At 49.9% G+C, this 21,888-nt stretch overlaps 1 protein-coding gene across 1 annotated transcript in view; it reads left to right on the forward strand.

The window, feature by feature from the left end:
• Positions 1–306: 306 nt before the first annotated feature.
• The window catches only part of SLC4A1 (solute carrier family 4 member 1 (Diego blood group)), a 69,425-nt gene continuing 47,843 nt past the window's right edge, over positions 307–21,888 (forward strand). Inside the window, exons 1-5 of the mRNA XM_060255261.1 lie at positions 307–324; positions 545–623; positions 11,797–11,882; positions 13,076–13,253; positions 14,739–14,874. Coding sequence (XP_060111244.1) covers positions 307–324; positions 545–623; positions 11,797–11,882; positions 13,076–13,253; positions 14,739–14,874 — 497 coding nt within the window. The remainder of the gene's footprint in view (positions 325–544; positions 624–11,796; positions 11,883–13,075; positions 13,254–14,738; positions 14,875–21,888) is intronic.

A 21,888-nucleotide genomic window follows, 5' to 3' on the forward strand; every position in this document is an offset into this window, starting at 1 on the left:
CAGAGGTTGTCCTTGAAAGGGCAGCTGTTGTGAGAGTCCTCTCCAGCCCCACACACCTCTGTCTGTTGTGTGGGAGGAAGGTAAAGGAGGGTGTGAGCCGCTCTGAGACTCTTCGGAGTGGAGGGCGGGATATAAATCCAATATCTTCATCTTCTTCTTCTTCAGTTCTTCAGATATATCAGTATTTCAGTCCTAACTGTCTTCTTTTTGGATTTCTGATAGATCTAGCTCAACAGGGCATGTTGCCTTCAAACTGAACCCTTGGGAACAAGCAGTTACTCTGGAGAGAGAAAGAAGCCAAAGGGAATGGCGACGCAGAGCCAGGTGAGGCAAAATCATTGAACTTTTGCTTGAATCGTTGTGAACAAATTCTCAAAAATGAAGACTAGAGACTTGAACCTTGCGCCAAGTATGACGCACCACACTTCTTAAAAACAGAACATACCCTTGCATTCTGGAACATGTTTGCTATTAATGTCTGCCTTTGTGGGAATGTTACAATGCTCTTTTTCTTTTTTTCATTCTCTCTCTTCTCCCTCACAAGGATGAAAAGAACTTGGATGTGGAGGCGTACAGTGACTCTCCCGTGAAGCATTCCAACATGTCCCTTGAAACGGAGAGCAGTGAGTACCCTAATCGGGATCCTTTGAAGGAAAAAGAAGGCAAAGATCATTGAGGAACTTCTCTACCCAACACTAGAGGATGTCTGGACAAATAACTCCGCAGCATTTGGGCAGGATATAGATGTGTCTGGGAATAAGTACACGGAAAATCCTTAGGACTTACTTTAAGCTGCCAACGATTTCAAAGGGAAGATGGCTGAGTAGGAAACACTTCTTCACACAGAGAGTGATTCAGTTGTGGAATTTGTGTCCAGAGGATACAGTAATGGCCTCAAGCAGAAAAAGCTTTAAAAGGGGATTGGGTCAATTAATAGATAATAGATTTATCAGTGGCAACTAGCCATGGTGTCTAAAGGGAACCTCCACGTTCAGCAGTCCACCGCTGAATCCCAGTGCCAGGAGGTAACATCAGGGGAAGGCCTTGTCCTCTATGCCCTGTTGTTGGCCCTCCAGAGGAACTGGTTGGCCACATTGTGAGACGGGATGCTAGACAAGATGGACCCTTGGTCTGATCCAGCAGGGTTCTTCTGATGATCTATGCCCTGTTGCTGGTCCTCCAGAGGAACTGGTTAGCCACACTGTGAGACAGGATGCTGGATTACATGGACCCTTGGTCTGATCCAGCAGGGCTCTTATAATATTCTAATGAAGGCCTCAGACTCTCTGCTCTGTTGCTGGCCCTCCAGAAGAACTGGTTGGCCACACTGTGAGACAGGAGGCTGGACTAGATGGACCCCTGGTCTGATCCAGCAGGGTTCTTCTGATGATCTAATGAAGGCCTCGACCTCTATGCCCTGTTGATGACAAACAAGTAGGTTGCCCACCACATCCCATCTTCCTCAGCAATGCACCATCACCTATGTCCCATTATTTCACACATGAAAATATCTAGGCATTGCTGAGTCGCTCATTCCAACAATTAGAAACTGCTGCAGCTAGAGTTGCCAAGTCCCCTGAGTTCTCCAGCTATTGTATCATAGAGTTTTCCCTCCCAAATGGCTAGAGCATCCGGGAAAACCATAGAGTTTTCTCAGAAACACCTAGAATGACCGCCACATGGTGGCAGCAGCATGATGATGTCACTTTTGGGTGACATCATCGCGCTGGGCACGTTGGGGGAGGTTTCCCCCCGCCGGTCCAATGTAGGCCAGCGGATTGGGAACCTCCCAGGTGGGGGAACCCCTGCCCAGACCGGGGGCAAGGCAGCCCTAGTTGCAGCTGACTAGCAGTCTTCCCTCTCACATCTCCTGACCTCCGGACTTTTGCTACACCAGGTCACCACTTGCCATGGTGGGTCTCTTTCGCCCGTTCCTCCTGGCCTGGGCACCGGGGAGCATATGACCTAAGTCAGAGGAGAAGGAGGATGGAGAGGGTGTCCCCGGGGAAGGCAGGACTCTATCAGAGGAGCAAGGACAATAGACCAAGTGAGTGCACGTGGGGGCATCCCGAGCGCAGCGATGGTCTAGGGAAGTTGTGAGGAGCCTGAGCAAGGAGGCCCGGGTTCGAATCTCCCCACTGCTATAACTCGCTAAGTGGCCTTTGTCAGGCCCTTCGGCCTCTCTCCCACAATGGAGGCGGGTAAAATTAGAGTTGCCCATGGAAATGTGGGAGCAGATCTTATGGAATGACACCTGCTCTCCAGACTACAGAGATCAGTTCCCGTGGAGAGAATGGACCTCACGGCTTTCCAAAAGCGTGGGTATGAACACACAACTCTGGGATCCCACAGGTGGAAAATCAGTCTTGGGGTTAATTTGAAGTGAAAAAATGGCTGGTAGAAAAAGAAAAGGCTTAATGCACTTTGCCCATCCATGGAGACAGATCAAGATGGGTAGCTGTGTTCATCTGTCTGTAGCAGTAGAAATGTTGTGATGCGATGTTACCCCAGAGCTGGAAACGACTGGTGCTTGCACAAGGGACTACCTTTACCTTTTTAGCAGTAGAAAAGAGCAAAAGTCCAGGAGCACCTGAGAGACGGACAACACTTGCTCAGTTCTTCAGATAGATAAAGATGGATAGATAGATGTGTTCGTGAGAGCCAGTTTGGTGTAGTGGTTAAGTGCGCAAACTCTTATCTGGGAGAACTGGGTTTGATTCCCCACTCTTCCTCCACATGCAATTTCTGGAGTGACCGCAGGTCAGTCATAACTCTGTCAGAGCTGTTTTCACAAGAGCAGTTGCTGTCAGAGTTGTCTCAGCCCCACCTTCCTCACAGGTTGTCTGTGATAGGGAGGGGAAGGAAAAGGAGATTGTAAGCCGCTCTGAGACTCAGAGTGAAGGATGAGGTATAAATCCAATCTCCTCCTTCTCCTCTTCTTCTTCTTTGGGCCAGTTTGGTGTAGTGGTTAAGAAGAAGAAGATATTGGATTTATATCCTGCCCTCCATTCCGAAGAGTCTCAGAGCGGCTCACAATCTCCTTCACCTTCCTCCCCCTCAACAGACACCCTGTGAGGTAGATGTAGATACTGGATTTATATCCCGCCCTCCACTCCGAAGAGTCTCAGCGCGGCTCACAATCTCCTTTCCCTTCCTCCCCCACAACAGACACCCTGTGAGGTAGATGAAGATATTGGATTTATATCCCGCCCGCCACTCCGAAGAGTCTCAGAGCGGCTCACAATCTCCTTTCCCTTCCTCCCCCACAACAGACACCCTGTGAGGTAGATGAAGATACTGGATTTATATCCTGCCCTCCACTCCGAAGAGTCTCAGAGCGGCTCACAATCTCCTTTACCTTCCTCCCCCACAACAGACACCCTGTGAGGTAGATGAAGATATTGGATTTATATCCTGCCCTCCACTCCGAAGAGTCTCAGAGCGGCTCACAATCTCCTTTCCCTTCCTCCCCCACAACAGACGCCCTGTGAGGTAGATGAAGATATTGGATTTATATCCCGCCCTCCACTCCGAAGAGTCTCAGAGCGGCTCACAATCTCCTTTCCCTTCCTCCCCCACAACAGACACCCTGTGAGGTAGATGAAGATATTGGATTTATATCCCGCCCTCCACTCCGAAGAGTCTCAGAGCGGCTCACAATCTCCTTTACCTTCCTCCCCCACAACAGACACCCCGTGAGGTAGATGAAGATATTGGATTTATATCCCGCCCTCCACTCCGAAGAGTCTCAGAGCGGCTCACAATCTCCTTTCCCTTCCTCCCCCACAACAGACACCCTGTGAGGTGGGTGGGGCTGGAGACAATTCATACATTTTTCAGACAATTCACACAACGATTTCTTCACATTAATAGTCCCAATTCCGATAGAGTTCATACAAATCAAAAAATAATCCAGTCCTGGATGCTTGAAATAAACGGAACCAGTCCTTGCTGAATCGATGACTTCCAGATGCAAGTAATACCGTGTAAATGTACTGTATGACGATATTCTGAAGGCAGCGGTCCCTCAGTTCAATTGAGGACCGCTGCCTTAAGAATATCGTCATACAATACGTTTACACGGTATTACTTGCATCTGGAAGTCATCGATTCAGCAAGGACTGGTACCATTTTTCAAGCATACAGGACTGGATTATTTTTTGATTTGTACGAACTATATCGGAAGTGGGACTATTCATGTGAAGAAATCGTTTTGTGAATTGTCTGAAAAATGTATTATAAATATATGTAAATGAATGTGCATAAGCATAAGTACACTGTACACAGCGTTTTATTTCGTGTTTCCTATTATCTGACGCTGTGGTTTCCTGTTTGTGTTTAAATCCCCAGGTGGGGGCAGGGGATCCCCCAGCTTGGCCCTCCCCACCACTTTAAGGTCATCAGAAAGCGGGGGGGGGGGGGAGGGACATGTCTGCTGGGCACTCCATTATTCCCTATGGAGACCGATTCCCATAAGGTATAGTGGAGAATTGATCTGCTGGTCTCTGGGGGGGGGGTTGCTGTTTTTTGAGGCAGAGGCACCAAATTTGCAGCATAGCATCCGGTGCCTCTTCCCAAAATACCCTTCAAATTTCAAAAGGATTGGACCAGGGGGTCCAATTCTATGAGCCCCAAAAGCAGGTGCCCCTATCCTTCATGATTTCCAGTGGAGGGAAAGCTTTTAAAAGGTGTGTAGTCCCTTTAAATGTGATGGCCAGAACTTGCTTTGGAGTTCAATGATGCTTGTCACACCTTTGCTCCCGGCTCTACCCCCAAAGTCTCCTGGCTTCACCCCCAAAGTCCCCAGATATTTCTTGAGTTGGACTTGGCAACCCTACTGGCGCGCCTCTTGCGGCAGGCCTCAATTGCCAGACGCTTTGCTCCCTTATCGGGCAATCATTTATGAAGGAAGCTGTTTGCTTTCAGCATCTCCTTGAACTGGCCCAATATTGATAATAAATAAAGTTTCTGTTTGCAGTGGAGACACAAGCTGGCTGAGAGCTGAATTTTTCCCGCCCACTGCCGGTTAAAAGCTGTTCCCTGTAGTGATCGGCGTGAGGGGAAAGTGAGGGAGAGGAGGAGAGAGTTGTGAAGGGCCATTTCCTACAACCGCCAACCGAAAGACATTTCAGGGAAAGAAACGGTGTGACCTCTCTGAGGCACGGCTGACTAATCTGAGCCAGTTTTATGTTTATATTTAATTTTTGTTAATAGGTGGCCAGAGAGGGAGGAAAAGGTGATTAGTGGCTGGAGGTCTCCCAATACTACAATTGATCTCCAAATGATAGAGACTGGTTCCTTTGGAGAAAATGGCTGCTTTGGAGAGTGGATTTGATGGCATTATACCCTGCTGAGGTCCTTCCCCTCTTCAAACTCTGCCCTTCTCAGGCTCCCCCCAACCCAGAGCTGGAAACCCTAGTTACTGGTAAAAGGTTGGACAGAAGCGAATCCAGACAGCCAATGGGGTGTGGTTTTGAGACTGGTGGATTAGGAGAGACCCGAGTTCGAATCCGCTTAACGACGTGAAAGCTTTGTGGGGGATTTTAGGCTGGCCGGTCTCCCTCAGTCTAGCTTTTCTGTTGAAGTTACTTTGGGGATAAAAGAGAGGTGGGGTGCGGGGAGGGAGAACATGTACAGCCTGAGCTCCTTGTCGGATGGTTGGGGTGGAAATGGGGAAACAGAGCAGCCTGCCCCAGATTCGGAAATTTGTGGAGATTTAGGAGCAGAGCCTGGGGAGGGTGGAGTTTGGTGAGGGGAGGGAGCAAAGTGGGATATAATGCCTCAGAGTCTACCCTCCAAAGTAGCCGTTTTCTCCAGAGGAACCGATCTCTGCAGTCTGGAGATCACAGCTATACTCAGGGGTCATTTTGTAGAAAAAGAAGTGCTGGAGCTCATTAGCGCAACTTATTTGCATAACTCATTTGGATGTGCCACACACCCCTGACATCATCAGAAGGTGTACTAAATTATATCAGTTCGGGAGATCCCCTGCCCCAACCTGGGGATTGGCAACCCTACTTGAAACAACCTGTGGAACTCCTTCCCACATGGTGCCCGCCTTCTCCCCCCCACTTTCTTTCTTACCCCCTTCCCTCAAATGCACAATAAAATTTAGAGGTTTCAGAGCTCTGCTCCTGTGAGCTCCTGCCCCAAATGAGGCCTGATTATTTTTCTGGGAAATCTCTGAATCCCACAGAAACACAAAGTTAGATATCCAGTTAGTGTGAGGGCTAAGGGAGTAAGCTAAAGGCAGCACAGAAGAGATAAGTTTGAAGTACTTGAAGTGGGGGGGGGAGAAGGCGGGCACCATGTGGGAAGGAGTTCCACAGGTTGTTTCAAGTAGGGTTGCAATTGTGACGATTCTAATCCAAGAAGCATTTTAAGGTAGATTGCCAATCCCCAGGTTGGGGCAGGGGATCTCCCCGTTTCAGGGTCGTCAGAAAGCAGGGGCGGAGGGGAATGTCTGTTGGGCACTCCATTATTCCCTATGGAGATCGATTCCCAAAGGGTATAATGGAGAATTGATCCATGGGCATTTGAGGCTGTGGGGGGGGGAGCTGTTTTTTAAAGCAGAGGCACCAAATTTTCAGCATAGCATCCAGTGCCTCTCCTCAAAATACCCTCCAAGGTTCAAAAAGATTGGACCAGGGTGATACAGAGGAGGACAAATGGGGGCTTTTTGCGTGTCACAACAAGAACAGCCTCGAGAGAACTCAGCTTCTGTCCCACAAGAAGCTGAACTCTGCAACCTGCATTAATTGATTGAGCAAAAGAAAGGGAGGGAGGGAGGGAGGAAGGAAAACAGATAAAGGGAGGCAGAGGTGGAAATAAAGCAACTTTTGTTTTAAATGCATTCCCCAAGCCACTGGATAGCTTGGCTTGGAGAAATGGTTTAAAGAGACAAATGCCTTCTCCAAGCTGGCTGACGGGGTGGTGGGGGCTTCGAGAGCCACACAATATGCGTGAAAGAGCCACATGTGGCTCCTGAGCCACAATCTGTCCACCCCTGGTTTAGACTGGGGTAACTTTTCATAGAATCGCACCGTCAGATATAGTGAAATCTCTGAGGCAGCAGCAACATCAACACATGGGACATGATCTGAGGGAGAAAATGGCCCCCAAACATTCCCCTCAAATCATGTCCCATGTATCAATATTCCTTCAGAAAACATGGAGCACACTTCCTTTATTCAACTTTCCTCTACTCACTTTTGTTATCTTCTGCATTTCTGGCTCCTCTTGCGGCAGATATCTGAAATAAAACTCTGCCTTGAAATCAACATTTTAAATTTGCCTGTGGCTTTGAAAAGCCAACCCTTTAGAGTAAGGTTGCCAACTCCCATTTGGGAACTATCTGGAGATTTTGGACATGGGGCCTAACAAAGGCAGGGTTTTGGGGGGAGGGAGATAATGGGGCATAAAGCCACCGAGTCCACCCTCCAAAATGACCATTTTGCTTTTCCATTTTAACTTATCTCTGGAATCAGGAGATCAACTGAAATATCAGGAGATCACCAATCCCCACCTGGAGGCTGGTGACGCTAGGAAGAAGCCATACCAATTGAAGCTATGGCAGTTTCAAAGACGTCCAATGTGGGAAGCTAAAGGGTCACACTCACTAATGTTATTCTTAAAGAGCCACATAGAATTAATGTCAGTCGTTTGCAAACCGCAAGATATGAACATCAGATGTTTGAGAGCCACAAGATTGGGAGGGAGGGAAGAAAGAAGAAGATATCGGATTTACATCCTGCCCTATACTTGGAATCTCAGTGTCTCAGAGTGGCTCACAATCTCCTTTAACTCCCCTCCTCCGCAACAGACACCCTGTGAGGTAGGTGGGGCTGAGAGAGCTCTTGCAGCAGCTGCCCTTTCAAGGACAGAGTCTCAGAGCAGCCTACAATCTCCTTTCCCTTCCCCTTCCCACAAGAGACACCCTGTGAGGTAGGTGGGGCTGAGAGAGCTCTTACAGCAGCTGCCCTTTCAAGGGCAACTCCTACGAGAGCTATGGCTGACCCAAAGCCATTCCAGCGGCTGAAAGTGGAGGAGTGGGAAATCAAACCCAGTTCTCCCAGATAAGAGTCCATGCACTTCACCACTACACCAAACTGGCTCTCAATTCAAAAGGTGGAAAGAAATCAAATAGATGAGGGGAGGGGAGGGATGGAGAGGTGGAAAGAAAGCAACTTTAAATGCATTCTCCAAGTTGCCAGCTGCCTTGACTTGGAGAAGTGGTCTACCTTCTCCAAGCCGGCCAATGGGGCGGTGGGGGCTTTCGGACACCATGTCTGAAAGAGCCACATATAGCTCCCAAGCCACAGTTTGGCCACCCCTGTTCTAGATCGTTATAGTGGATGCAAGAGCCCAATATTATTTCCTGGCACTCTGTTCAGAGACAATAAATACAACTCGCCTCGGTCTTAAAAGTTAACCTGTGATGTGAGGAATTGGTCAATCACCAACACTTCTCACCTACAGTCCATTACCTGGAAGCGTCAAGGCTCGGTCCCCTGGCCAAGATAAGGAGCCCAGAGGCCTCGTGTTTACTGTCAGCACCGTTTAGAGTGCTTTTGAATTTACCATGAATACAAAAACCACTTGTGGCCGGAATGTGAGGGTGGGAACGAGGAGTCCCGTCCCGTCTGCCCACGAGAGGTTTATAGAGCCCAAGCCGTAGAAGCTGTTTTGCTTTGGATGTTGGAATCCAGGGTACTGCCTGCTGCTGGGGTAAGTGAGACGTAGGCCAGAATACCATCCCATGAGCTTAGGTGCTAGCGTTGCAGAGGAACAGAGATGGGGTTTGGGAGGGGGCTTTTTTCTGGGGTGTGCATAGGGTTGCCAATCTCCAGGTGGGAGCAGGGGAGCCCCCGGTTTGGAGGCCCTACCCCCCCCTTCAGGGTCATCAGAAAGTGGGGGCGGGAATGTCTGCTGGACACTCCATTATTCTCTATGGAGACCAATTCCCATAGGGAATAGTGGAGAATTGATCCGCGGGTATCTGGAGCTCTGGGGGGGGCTGTTATTTGGGGTAGAGGCACCAAATTTTCAGTATAACATCTAGTGCCTCTTCCCAAATAATCCCCAAGTTTCAAAAAGATTGGACCAAGGGGTCCAATTGTATGAGCCCCCAAAGAAGGTGCCCCTGTCCTTCATTATTTCCAGTGGAGAGAAGGCATTTAAAAGGTGTGCACTTAAAAGGCCAGCAACAACTAACGTGGGAGGAGGCTGCCACTGATATGATGCTGAACAATATCATCTGTAAGACCGCTAATAGAGTAATAAAGGAAACAGAGAACTGAGATATAGAGAAACCGCCTTTGTTATGAAATCTTCTTATAGCATCTAATAATGTAGTTTTTAAATTGCTTATATATGTTTTTATTCTTTTATAATTGTAGTTTGAATTGTTTTTTAACATGACTGTTAGCTGCCCAGAGTCCACTTGCGGAGTGGGCAGCATATAAATCTAAATTAGACAGACAGATGATAGATAGATGATAGATAGATAGATAGATAGATAGATAGATAGATAGATAGATAGATAGATAGATAGATAGATAGATAGATAGATAGATAGATAGATAGATAGATGGATGGATAAATAGATGAAGATAGATGAAGATAGATAGATGATAGATAGATAGATAGATAGATAGATAGATAGATAGATAGATAGATAGATAGATAGATAGATGGATGGATAAATAGATGAAGATAGATGAAGATAGATAGATGATAGATAGATAGATAGATAGATAGATAGATAGATAGATAGATAGATAGATAGATAGATAGATAGATAGATGATGGATGGATGGATGGATGGATGGATGGATGGAGATAGATGGATGGATGATAGATAGATAGATAGATAGATAGATAGATAGATAGATAGATAGATAGATAGATAGATAGATAGATAGATAGATAGATAGATAGATGATGGATGGATGATGGATGGATGGATGGATGGATGGATGGATGGATGGATGGAGATAGATGGAGATAGATAGATGGATGGATGGATGATGGATGGATGATAGATGATAGATAGATGGATGATGATAGATGATGATAGATAGATAGATTGACAGACAGACAGACAGACAGACAGACAGACAGACAGATAGATAGATAGATAGATAGATAGATAGATAGATAGATAGATAGATAGATAGATAGATAGATAGATAGATAGATAGATAGATAACCAGTGCCGCAGAGTAAAGTCTGGCTCTAGATAGAAGCAAGGAATACATTTGGTGTTGGTGATTTTGGGGCGGTTGCGGGGGGGGGGGGGAAGAGACATCAAAACATCCTGCAATTTGAATGTCAAAACCAGATTTCTAATAGGGACGGGGAGGGATGGTGGCTCAGTGGTAGAGCATCTGCTTGGTAAGCAGAAAGTCCCTGGTTCAGTCCCCGGCATCTCCAACTCAAAAGGGTCCAGGCAAGTAGGCGTGAAAAACCTCAACTGGAGACCCTGGAGAGCTGCTGCCAGTCTGAGTAGACAAGACTGACTTGGATGGACTGAGGGTCTGATTCAGTAGCAGGCAACTTTGTAAGTTCATATATGTTCATATATCTCAGGGGAGGGACGGTTGCTCAGTGGCAGGGGTTGTTTTGTAGAAAAATAGGTGGTGGAGCTCATCCAGGGATTGTTATGCAGCTGTGCATACTATTCAATGGACAAGGAGGTGGAACTCTAAGAAGGAGGAAGAGGAACTCTCAGAAAGGTTCAGGAGCTACGCTCCTGTGAGCTCCCACTGAATCCGAGACCTGGTAAGTGGTAGAGCATCTGCTTGATAAGCAGAAGGTCCCAGGTTCAATCCCCGGCATCTCCAACGAAAAAGGGCTCAGGAAAGTAGGTGTGAAAAACCTCAGCTGGAGACCCTGGAGAGCCGCTGCCAGTCTGAGTAGACAAGACTGACTTGGATGGACCCAGGGTCTGATTCAGTAGAAGGCAGCTTCATAGGCTATGTCTCATTTTAACAATACACTTCTCTGAGATTTGTAGAAACACCTTACACAAAAAGAACGCCAGGTTTGTGGCAGGAAGAAATGGACTTGCACTCTCTGGTATAATCTCTCTTCCATTAACCTGTTGGGCAGAATTTATTTCAGGTTCAGAATGTTGCTGGTGACTGTATTGTGGGGTTGCCATCTCTAGGTTGGGAAATAACTGGAGATTTGGGAGGGGGGGCCAGGGACGGGAGGGGCCTCGGCATGATACAATATAGAGCTGCCAATCCCCAGGTGGGGGCAGGAGATCCCCCATTTTGGAGGTCCCCCCTCCTTCAGGGTCATCAGAAATCAAGGGGGGGGAGGGAGATGTCTGCTGAGCACTCCATTATACCCCATGGAGACCAATTCCCATAGTGTATAATGGAGAATTGATCTGTGGGTATCTGGGGCTCCAAAGGGACTGTTTTTTGAGGTAGATGCACCAAATTTTCAGCATAGCATCCAGTGCCTCTTCTCAAAACACCCACCAAGTTTCAAAATGATTGGACCAGGGGGTCCGATTCTATGAGCCCCAAAAGAAGATGCCCCTATCCTTTCATTATTTAATGGAGCAAAGGCATTTAAAAGGTGTGCAGTCCCTTTTGATGGCCAGGACTCCCTTTGGAGTTCAATTATGCTTGTCCCAACCTTGCTCCTGGTTCCACCCCAATGTCTCTTGGCCCCACACCCAAAGTCCCCAAATATTTATTGAATTGGATCTGGCAACCCTACACGTTTCGTTTCATTCCTTGGAGGAAACAAACTCAGATGAACTCCTTTTCTTTTTGGCAGGTGCCTCCTTGGACGAGAAGGACCTGCGGGCACCGAGGAGTGGGAGGGCTGCTCAAACATCCCCCTCCCATTGGAGGGCTCATGAGGTAAGTTCCTAAGGCCAGGAGAGAGCTGCGTTGGACTTGGTTGGATCCAGTGGGTCTGTGCAGTTCCACCTCTTTGCTGCCCTTATAAAGGACCTCTTTCTTCCTTGTGGGAGGCCACCCACCTCACCCCCTTCCCTCTCAGCCCCACCCACCTCACAGGGTGTCTGTTGTGGGGGAAGGAAAGAGATTGTAAGCCGCTCTGAGTCTCTGATTCAGAGAGAAAGACGGGGTATAAATCTGCCCCCACCTCACAGGGTGTGTGTTGTGAGGGGAGAAGATATAGGAGATTGTAAGCTGCTCTGAGTCTCTGATTCAGAGAGAAGGACAGGGTATAAATCTGCCCCCACCTCCCAGGGTGTCTCTTGTGGGGGGGAGAAGATATAGGAGATTGTAAGCCGCTCTGAGTCTCTGATTCAGAGAGAAGGGCGGGGTATAAATCTGCAGTTCTTCTTCTTCTGTTCTTTACAGAAGCACAGCAGGCAAAAATTCAACAAGCAATACAATCCCCTTGCTGTTCCATGCAGCAGCTTTGGCTGTTCAGTTCCATATCTAGCCAAAATAAGTCCTTAAAGTCTAAAGCAGGGGTGGCCAAACTTGCTTAACGTGAGAGCCACATAGAGTAAATGTCAGATGTTTGAGAGGGAGGGAGGGAACTAGAGCCAATTTGGTGTAGTGGTTAAGTGTGCGGATTCTTACCTGGGAGGGCTGGGTTTGATTCCCCACTCCTCCACTTGCACCTGCTGGAATGGCCTTGGGTCAGCCAGAGCTCTCTTATCTGGGAGAACCGGGTTTGATTCCCCACTCCTCCACTTGCACCTGCTGGAATGGCCTTGGGTTAGCCATAGCTCTCGCAGAGCTGTCCTTGAAAGGGCAGCTGCTGTAAAAAACTCTCTCAGCCTTACCCACATCACAAGGTGTCTGTTGTGGGGGTGGGGAGGTAGAGGAGATTGTGGCTGCTCTGAGATTCAGAGTATAGGGCGGGATATAAATCCAATATCTTCTTCTTGTTCTTGTAGATGGAGGAGAGAGAGGTGGAAAGAAAGCAACTTAAATGCATTCTCCAAGCCAGCTGACAGGGTGGGAGGGGGGCTTTGAGACCCATACAATATGTGTGAAAGAGCCACATGCGGTTCCCAAGCCACAGTTTGGCCTAAAGTATCAACGATGCTAAAAGGCCTTTGCTTCTTCCCCAGTCGTATGTGGAACTTCATGAATTGGTCATGGACAAGAACAGTGAACTGCGCTGGATGGAGGCCTCTCACTGGATCAAGCTGGAAGAAGACTTTGAAGAACTGGGCCACTGGGGGAGGCCTCACCTCTCGTACCTGACTTTCCACAGCCTTATGGAAGTGCGCAGGGCTTTTACCAAAGGTGAGGGGAAGGCTCGTGGGCTTTCTTTGTGTCTCACTTCGTACTGAGGAATCAAGTCACTCAGAGTAGTTCAGGGGTGAAACCAGCTGCCTAGGAAGATGAGGCGCTCCCCTTCATTGGCAGTCTTCAAAACGTGGCTGGGTTTGTCGGAGATGCTTTAGGCTGGGCCTGAATGGAGCAGGGGGTTGGACTAGATGGTCTGCATGGCCCCTTCCAACTCCATGATTCTATGAAGTACTAACCAGGGCTCGGTGGACTGGGTGGAGCTTTTGTCCAACAAGGCTTTTGATTGGCCATGGGAGATTTGATTGGCTGTGCAGATTTTTTTAAATGCAGCTGGCTCCACCTCCTTTGGCAGCTGTTTTGTGACAGCCATTTTGTGGCTGTGCCTACCGTGATTTCTTCAGATTTCCAGCCGGCTCCACCTCCTTTGGCAGCTGTTCTGTGGCAGCCATTTTGCGGCTGTGTCTACCGTGATGTCTTCCGATTTCCAGCTGGCTCCACCTCCTTTGGCAGCTGTTTTGTGGCAGCCATTTTGCGGCTGTGCCTACCGTGATGTCTTTCAATTTCCAGCTGGCTCCACCTCCTTTGGCAGCTGTTTTCTGGCAGCCATTTTGTGGCTGTGCCTACCGTGATGTCTTTCAATTTCCAGCTGGCTCCACCTCCTTTGGCAGCTGTTTTGTGGCAGCCATTTTGCGGCTGTGCCTACCGTGATGTCTTTCAATTTCCAGCTGGCTCCACCTCCTTTGGCAGCTGTTTTGTGGCAGCCATTTTGCGGCTGTGCCTACCGTGGTGTGTTCCGATTTCCAAAGGTGCCCACAGGCTTTAAAAGATTGGGTTCCACAGGTGTCCACAGGCTCTGGAAATATGCTCTAGAAATAGGGCTGCCAGCCTCCAGGTGGGGCCTGGAGATCTCCCATTTTTACAACTTATCTCCAGCTGGCAGAGAACAGCATCCCTGGAGAAAATGGCTGCTTTGAAGGGTGGCCATGCTGAGGCCCCTCCCCTCCCCCAAACCCCACCATTTCCTGGATCGACCCCCAAAGTCCCCAGGTATTTTCCAACACAGACCTGGCAACCCTATCTAGAAAAAGTTTATGTGAACCACTCTCAGACTTGTTTGGAAAAATCTACAGACTCCATCCCATCCCGTAGCCCAGACACATCCTCAATAGATGATTCCAGATCCCCATACAAGAAAGGAATAACAACTGAGTTAATTATACCTACAAAACACACCAAAGTTTACCTGGGAAAGCTCCTTGGTACATTGTAAATGCTAACAGGTGTCTCTTTTGAGTTGCTGGGTGGGGGCACAGTGGGAGGGCTTCTAGTGTCCTGGCCCCACTGATGGACCTCCTGATGGCACCTGGGTTTTTTGGCCGCTGTGTGACACAGAGTGTTGGACTGGGTGGGCTGTTGGCCTGATCCAATATAGCTTCTCTTATGTTTAGCACAAATATTCCTCTCTTCTTGCCCCTCTAGGAATCGTTCTTCTAGATCTTCCAGAGAGGAGTCTAGCTGGGGTTGCCAACCAGATACTTGACCACATGATCGATGCCGGGAGTCTCAAAGCACAGGACCGAGAGGTGGTTTTAAGAACTCTTCTACTTCAACACAGGTATTGATGTCAGGCACCACTCTGACAGGTCCCTAACTGGACATCTGGGGACCAGAGTCTATCTTGAACCTGTGCTGGGTTATGCAAACTCCATGTATCAAGTTAGATTAGTTAGGCCAGGTGTCAAGTCTCCAGATTCAATAATGAGTCGTTGTTGAAACAAAGTAGCTAGTTTATTGATAAGGATATACTTGGCTAAGTTCAAATTGAAAGACTAAAGCTCATACAGTACAATGCCATCATATAAGGTACTCTTCAAAGGGATTCTTAAGGGAGGGGCACTATGCAGGGCACATTCACACATTGATGTTACAATTTCGTTCTCAGGCCGGCTCTGGCCTTGAGTGTCTCTGGCTCCAACTTCCCCCGATGCCCAGCCTGAGAAGGCACAGATAATGTCTTCACATATTCCCATTTCAAAGCAAGACTACATAACAAAGGAAAGGGAGGGGGGTAGGGAGAGGTTCAGCTAGCAGCATTGGAATACAGATGGGCTTTACCCAGAAGGCTCTTTGCTTGAGCCAAAGTTAAGCACAGGCTTGGCCAAAGTTTTACAGAGACTTGACACCAGGGGTGGCCAAACATGATTTATGTAAGAGCCACGAAGAATAAAAGTCAGATACCTGAGAGCCATAATACACGGATGTTGGATGTTTGAGAGATGCATGACGGGAAGGAAGGCAGGACATAGATGGGGGAGGGAGGAAGATGTGGTAAGAAAGCAACTTTAAATGCATTCTCCAAGCCACTGGCTGGCTTGGCTTTGAAAAGTGACGTAAAGGGACAAATGCCTTCTCCAAGCCAGTTGACCGTGCAGTGGGAGCTTTGAGAGCCACACAATATGTGTGAAAGAGCCACATGTGGCTCCCGAGCCACAGTTTCGCCACCCCTGAGCTAGGCGGTCACATACAGGAAAGTATTCAGGAGTATTTCACAGGGAGGAATGGATGTGAAACTGGGCAAGGAGAGACAGGTCAGGTACTTTATGATAGATAAAGTCCTGGCTTGCTTTGCTATAGTGACCAAACAAATGTCTAACATCGGGGCTCCTATTAGGGTGGCCAGACCGTCCCGGTCTCCCAGGACATTCCCGGATCTGGCCACCCAATCCCGGATCCCGGGCTGCCTATACCGGGACCATTAAAGGTCCCGGTTTAGGCAGCCCAGGAGCCGGTGGGCCGCGGGCGCGGGCGGGGAAGGCGGGGAGTGAGGGAGGGAGCGTCCCTGCGCCTGCGCAGGGCCCCTGCGCACGCGCAGGGACGCTCCCACCCTCACTCCCCGCCTTCCCCGCCCACGCGCGGGGCCCGGCGGCAGTGGTGGAGGCCTCTCCGTGGCCTCCGCTGGTCGCTGGAAGCCCTCCAGAGACTCTGGAGGGCCTCCAGCGACCAGCGGAGGCCGCGGAGAGGCCGCGGGGCACCCGGCGCTGGTCCCGGAAGGCCTTCCAGAGCCTCTGGAAGGCCTTCGGGGACCAGCGCCGGCCAGCGAAGGCTTCCCCGCGGCCTCCGCTGGTCCCTGGAGGCCCTCCAGAGTCTCTGGAGGGCCTCCAGGGACCAGCGGAGGCCGCGGGGAAGCCGCGGAGCAGCCGGCGCTGGTCCCTGGAGGCCTCCAGAGGCCAGCGCCGGTATCGGAGAGGCCCGGCGCTGGTCCCTGGAGGCCTCCAGAGGCCAGCCCCGGCAGCTCCCTCCCTCCCTCGCCGCGAGGCCGCCGCCGGAGGACTCCCCGCCGCCGCTGGATCCGCCGCCCTGGATTAAGGTAAGGGGGCCGAAAGCGGGGGGGGGCGGGGGGCGGCCTTCCTTTCTTCCCTCCCTCCTCCCTTCCTTCCTTCCTTTCTTCCTTCCTTCCTTCCTTCCTTCCCTCACTCCCTTCCCTTCCTTCCTTCCCTCCCTCCCTCCCTCCCTCCCTCCCTCCCTCCCTCCTCCCTTTCTTCCTTTCTTCCTTCCTTCCCTCACTCCCTTCCCTCACTCCCTTCCCTTCCTCCTCCCTCCCTTCCTTTCTTCCTTCCTTCCTTCCCTCCCTCCCTTGCCTTCCTTCCTTCCCTCCCTCCTCCCTTCCTTTCTTCCTTCCTTCCTTCCCTCCCTCCCCCCTTCCTTCCTTCCTTCCTTCCTTCCCTCCCTCCCCCTTCCTTCCTTCCTTCCTTCCCTCCCTCCCTCCCCCTTCCTTCCTTCCCTCCTTCCTTCCTTCCTTCCTTCCTTCCTTCCTTCCTTCCTTCCTTCCTTCCTTCCTTCCTTCCTTCCTTCCTTCCTTCCCTCCCTTCCTTCCTTCCTTCCTCCCTTCCCTCCCTTCCTTCCCTCCCTCCCTTCTTCCTTTCTTCCCTTCTTCCCTTCCTCCCTTTCTCCCTTCCTTCCTTCCTTCCCTCCCTCCCTCCTTATGTTGTTATGTGATGCAGAGTGTTGGACTGGATGGGCCACTGGCCTGATCCAACAGGGCTTCTCTTATGTTCTTATGTGACGCAGAGTGTTGGACTGGATGGGCCACTGGCCTGATCCAACAGGGCTTCTCTTATGTTGTTATGTGATGCAGAGTGTTGGACTGGATGGGCCACTGGCCTGATCCAACAGGGCTTCTCTTATGTTCTTATGTGACGCAGAGTGTTGGACTGGATGGGCCACTGGCCTGATCCAACAGGGCTTCTCTTATGTTCTTATGTGACGCAGAGTGTTGGACTGGATGGGCCACTGGCCTGATCCAACAGGGCTTCTCTTATGTTGTTATGTGATGCAGAGTGTTGGACTGGATGGGCCACTGGCCTGATCCAACAGGGCTTCTCTTATGTTGTTATGTGACGCAGAGTGTTGGACTGGATGGGCCACTGGCCTGATCCAACAGGGCTTCTCTTATGTTGTTATGTGATGCAGAGTGTTGGACTGGATGGGCCACTGGCCTGATCCAACAGGGCTTCTCTTATGTTGTTATGTGATGCAGAGTGTTGGACTGGATGGGCCACTGGCCTGATCCAACAGGGCTTCTCTTATGTTATTATGTGACGCAGAGTGTTGGACTGGAGGGGCCACTGGCCTGATCCAACAGGGCTTCTCTTATGTGACAATACTGACTTTGGTGGACCCAAGCACTGATTCAGTGTAAGGGAGCTTTGCGTTTGTGTCTTCTAGTGCAATTTTGTTCTCAGATCCTGTATTTACTTCATCAGTATATGGGATAAGGCACTTTCTCAACTGTGCTGCATAATGCAGCCTATTTATTTTGTCCTGTTGGCTCTGTTGGCTCTATCTGCACCACCTTCATCACTTTCGGGGTGTGGATCCCCCAGTGGAGTGGTCTCCCGACTCCCTCCGCCGGCTGTTTCTGATAGCCCTGCGCCCCCTCTTTCATTTGATATGTGTCCCGTGCGGGTGCCACCCTCCCGCCGGGAGATGCCGCAAAATGAGCCCCCTTGAGGCTTATGGCGGCAGGGCTCGGGGGAAGCGAGCTAGACTGCTGTTCTTTTGAGGGGTTATAGAGTGTTTCGAGCCCGTCCCTGTGGCATTGGTCCCATCATTGTGGGGCCCAGGGGGCCGGCGCAGCGGCACGCTGAAGCAGCCTGTCGGTCACTTCCAGGTTCCTGTCCTGCATCTTGACCGGTGTTATTAGTGACAGGCTGCTTCGGCGTGCCGCTGCGCCGGCCCCCTTGGTCCCACAACGATGGGACCGATGCCACAGGGACGGGCTCGAAACACTCTATAACCCCTCAAAAGAACAGCAGTCTAGCTCGCTTCCCCCGAGCCCTGCCGCCATAAGCCTCAAGGGGGCTCATTTTGCGGCATCTCCCGGCGGGAGGGTGGCACCCGCACGGGACACATATCAAATGAAAGAGGGGGCGCAGGGCTATCAGAAACAGTCAGCGGAGGGAGTCGGGAGACCACCCCACTGGGGGATCCACACCCCGAAAGTGATGAAGGTGGCGCAGATAGAGCCAACAGAGCCAACAGGACAAAATAAATAGGCTGCATTATGCAGCACAGTTGAGAAAGTGCCTTATCCCATATACTGATGAAGTATATTCAGGATTTGAGAACAAAATTGTTTCCGGCGGTGATATTTGGGGGATTTTTGGGGACGTCACAGGAAGTGCTGTGAAGTCACTTCCTGTTTCCGGCAGGTGACGCGGGGGAAATGATGTCACAGGAAGTGATGCCACTTCCTGTTTCTGGTGGTGGCATGACATCACCGGAAGTGCCGTCACCGGAAGTGACGTCACTTCCTGTTTCCGGCGGCGCGCGCGCGCTTCGCACGCGCGCACCCCCCCCCCCCCCCCCCCAGTGTCCCTGGCTGGCCTTCAGACATTATGGTCACCCTAGCTCCTATACAGACTTGGGAAGGCTTGTGAAAGGGAACAGAACTTTGACTTGGAACTGCCAACCTCTAGGTGGTGGGTGGAAATCTTTTGGGATTACGAAAGATCTCCAGGGGATAGAGAATGGGTGCTTTGGAAGGTGGATTCAAAGGCATTATATCTTAACTGAAGTCCCTCCCCTCCCCAAATAAGGTTGCCAATCCCCAGGTGAGGGCAGGGGATCCCTCGATCTGGAGGTCCTCCCCCCTGCTTGAGGGTAATCAGAAAGCGAGGGGGGGGGAGGGAAATGTCTGTTGGGCACTCCAGTATGCCCTATGGAGACCAATTTCCATAGGTTATAATGGAGAATTGATCCACGGGTATCTGGAGCTCTGAGGCCCCCCTGTTTTTTGAGGTAGAGGAACCAAATTTTCAGCATAGTATCCAATGCCTCTCCTCAATACACTCTTCATGTTTCCAAAAGATTGGACGTAGGGGTCCAGTTCGGTGAGTCCCCAAAGAAGCTGCCCCTATCCTTCATTATTTCCAATGGAGGGAAGGTATGGAGAAAAGGTGTGTGGTCCCTTTAAATGTGATGGCCAGAACTCCTTGTGGAGTTATGCTTGTCACAACCTTGATCCTGACTCCACCCCCAATGTCTCCGGACTCCACCCCCCCAAGTCTCCTGGCTCCACCCCTAAAGTCCCCAGATATTTCTTGAATTGGACCTGGCAAGCTTATCCCCAAACCCTACCACCCTTCGGCTCCACCCACCAGATCTCCATGTATTTCCCAACCCCACTTTGACTGAATGTAGAAGCCAGTCAGCGAATTTTTATAAGGGCAGAGCAAATTCATCCTCTGCTCGAAGAAAAAAAATATAATATGTGACAGAGAAGTGGGAGGCAGAATGAGTTTCCTTTCAGAAATTCACTCGCTTTGCCGGAGAAAAAGAAAGCCACAATAAGAAGACTTGGTAAAAATAACTTAATTGTTATTCAAGAAAAAAAAGACAGCTCTGAAGTGAAATCGTTCAATATTTAACCATCCAAAAATATGAAGATATCAGAATTGTAGCCATAGACCGGATAGACCAGATAAAAAGCACAAATCTATCAGAAATAGGAAAAAGTAAAATGTACAAATCTATCAGAGGTACACCACTACAATACATGTCTGTATATAATACAGTGGTGTTAAAATGTAGATCAAATTTTTAGTACATAGCAGTTATCAGAACTGTAAATATTCTCCGTCGCTTAAGAAAAGTTTTGGACAATAAATCTGATATTATTTTGTTTTTTAAACTGGGGGAATTCTCATTTTTTATTGTGAGATGGAGAATTTTAACGGAGGGGGTGCCATTTTTGAAAGAGAGTCTTGGAATAATGTTCTCTGAAGGTTGTAAGGCTGCCAAGTTCCCAGGTTGGGCGGGGTTTCCCCTGCCCGGGAGGTTCCCAACCCGCCGGCCTGCATTGGGCTGGCGGGGGGAATCCTCCCCCCGACATCGCTAGCGCGATGACATCACTCACAGTGGCAGCATCGCACCGGCGACATCACACGCCAGTCACTCTAGAAGCTTCCGGGAAAACTCTATGGTTTTCCCAGACGCTCTACCAATTTGGGAGGGAATACTCTATGTTACCTATTGTACTGGAGGCTGTGGGGGGACTTGGCAACTCCAGAAGGTTGTGGGGGTGGCCATGATGAAGGATGGCATATTTCTATCTGGCCATTCCCACCAATTCCTCTCTGCTTCCTGTGCAGTTTCAGAGCATCTGTTGACAATGGCCACACCCCCTGAACATAATTTTGGGAGACTCAGTGGGAGAAGGAAGTCTCACTTTGCAGGTTCTGTTGTTCCTTGGCTACATGCCGATGACTTGAAACCCCTCCGACGGCTTGATTTCCGTTAGTTTCCATGAATCAAACTGGCAGTGAGGTAGAAAAGATCAAGAGTCCAGTAGCACCTTTGACCTTAACCAGAGCCAGTTTGGTGTAGTGGTTAAGTGTGCGGACTCTTATCTGGGAGAACTGGGTTTGATTCCCCAGTCCTCCACTTGCACCTGCTGGCATGGCCTTGGGTCAGCCAGAGCTCTCTTATCTGGGAGAACCGGGTTTGATTCTCCACTCCTCCACTTGCACCTGCTGGCATGGCCTTGGGTCAGCCATAGCTCTCTTATCTGGGAGAACCGGGTTGGATTCCCCCCTCCTCCACTTGCACCTGCTGGAATGGCCTTGGGTCAGCCAGAGCTCTCTTATCTGGGAGAACCGGGTTTGATTCCCCCCTCCTCCATTTGCAGCTGCTAGAATGGCCTTGGGTCAGCCAGAGCTCTCTTATCTGGGAGAACCGGGTTGGATTCCCCCCTCCTCCACTTGCAGCTGCTAGAATGGCCATGGGTCAGCCAGAGCTCTCTTATCTGGGAGAACCGGGTTGGATTCCCCCCTCCTCCACTTGCAGCTGCTAGAATGGCCTTGGGTCAGCCAGAGCTCTCTTATCTGGGAGAACCGGATTTGATTCCCCACTCCTGCACTTGCAGCTGCTAGAATGGCCTTGGGTCAGCCAGAGCTCTCTTATCTGGGAGAACCGGGTTGGATTCCCCACTCCTCCACTTGCAGCTGCTGGAATGGCCTTGGGTCAGCCAGAGCTCTCTTATCTGGGAGAACCGGGTTTGATTCCCCATTCCTCCACTTGCAGCTGCTAGAATGGCCTTGGGTCAGACAGAGCTCTCTTATCTGGGAGA

The sequence above is a fragment of the Heteronotia binoei genome, chromosome 15 (genome assembly GCF_032191835.1).
Source record: "Heteronotia binoei isolate CCM8104 ecotype False Entrance Well chromosome 15, APGP_CSIRO_Hbin_v1, whole genome shotgun sequence".
Classification (NCBI taxonomy): Eukaryota; Metazoa; Chordata; class Lepidosauria; order Squamata; family Gekkonidae; genus Heteronotia; species Heteronotia binoei.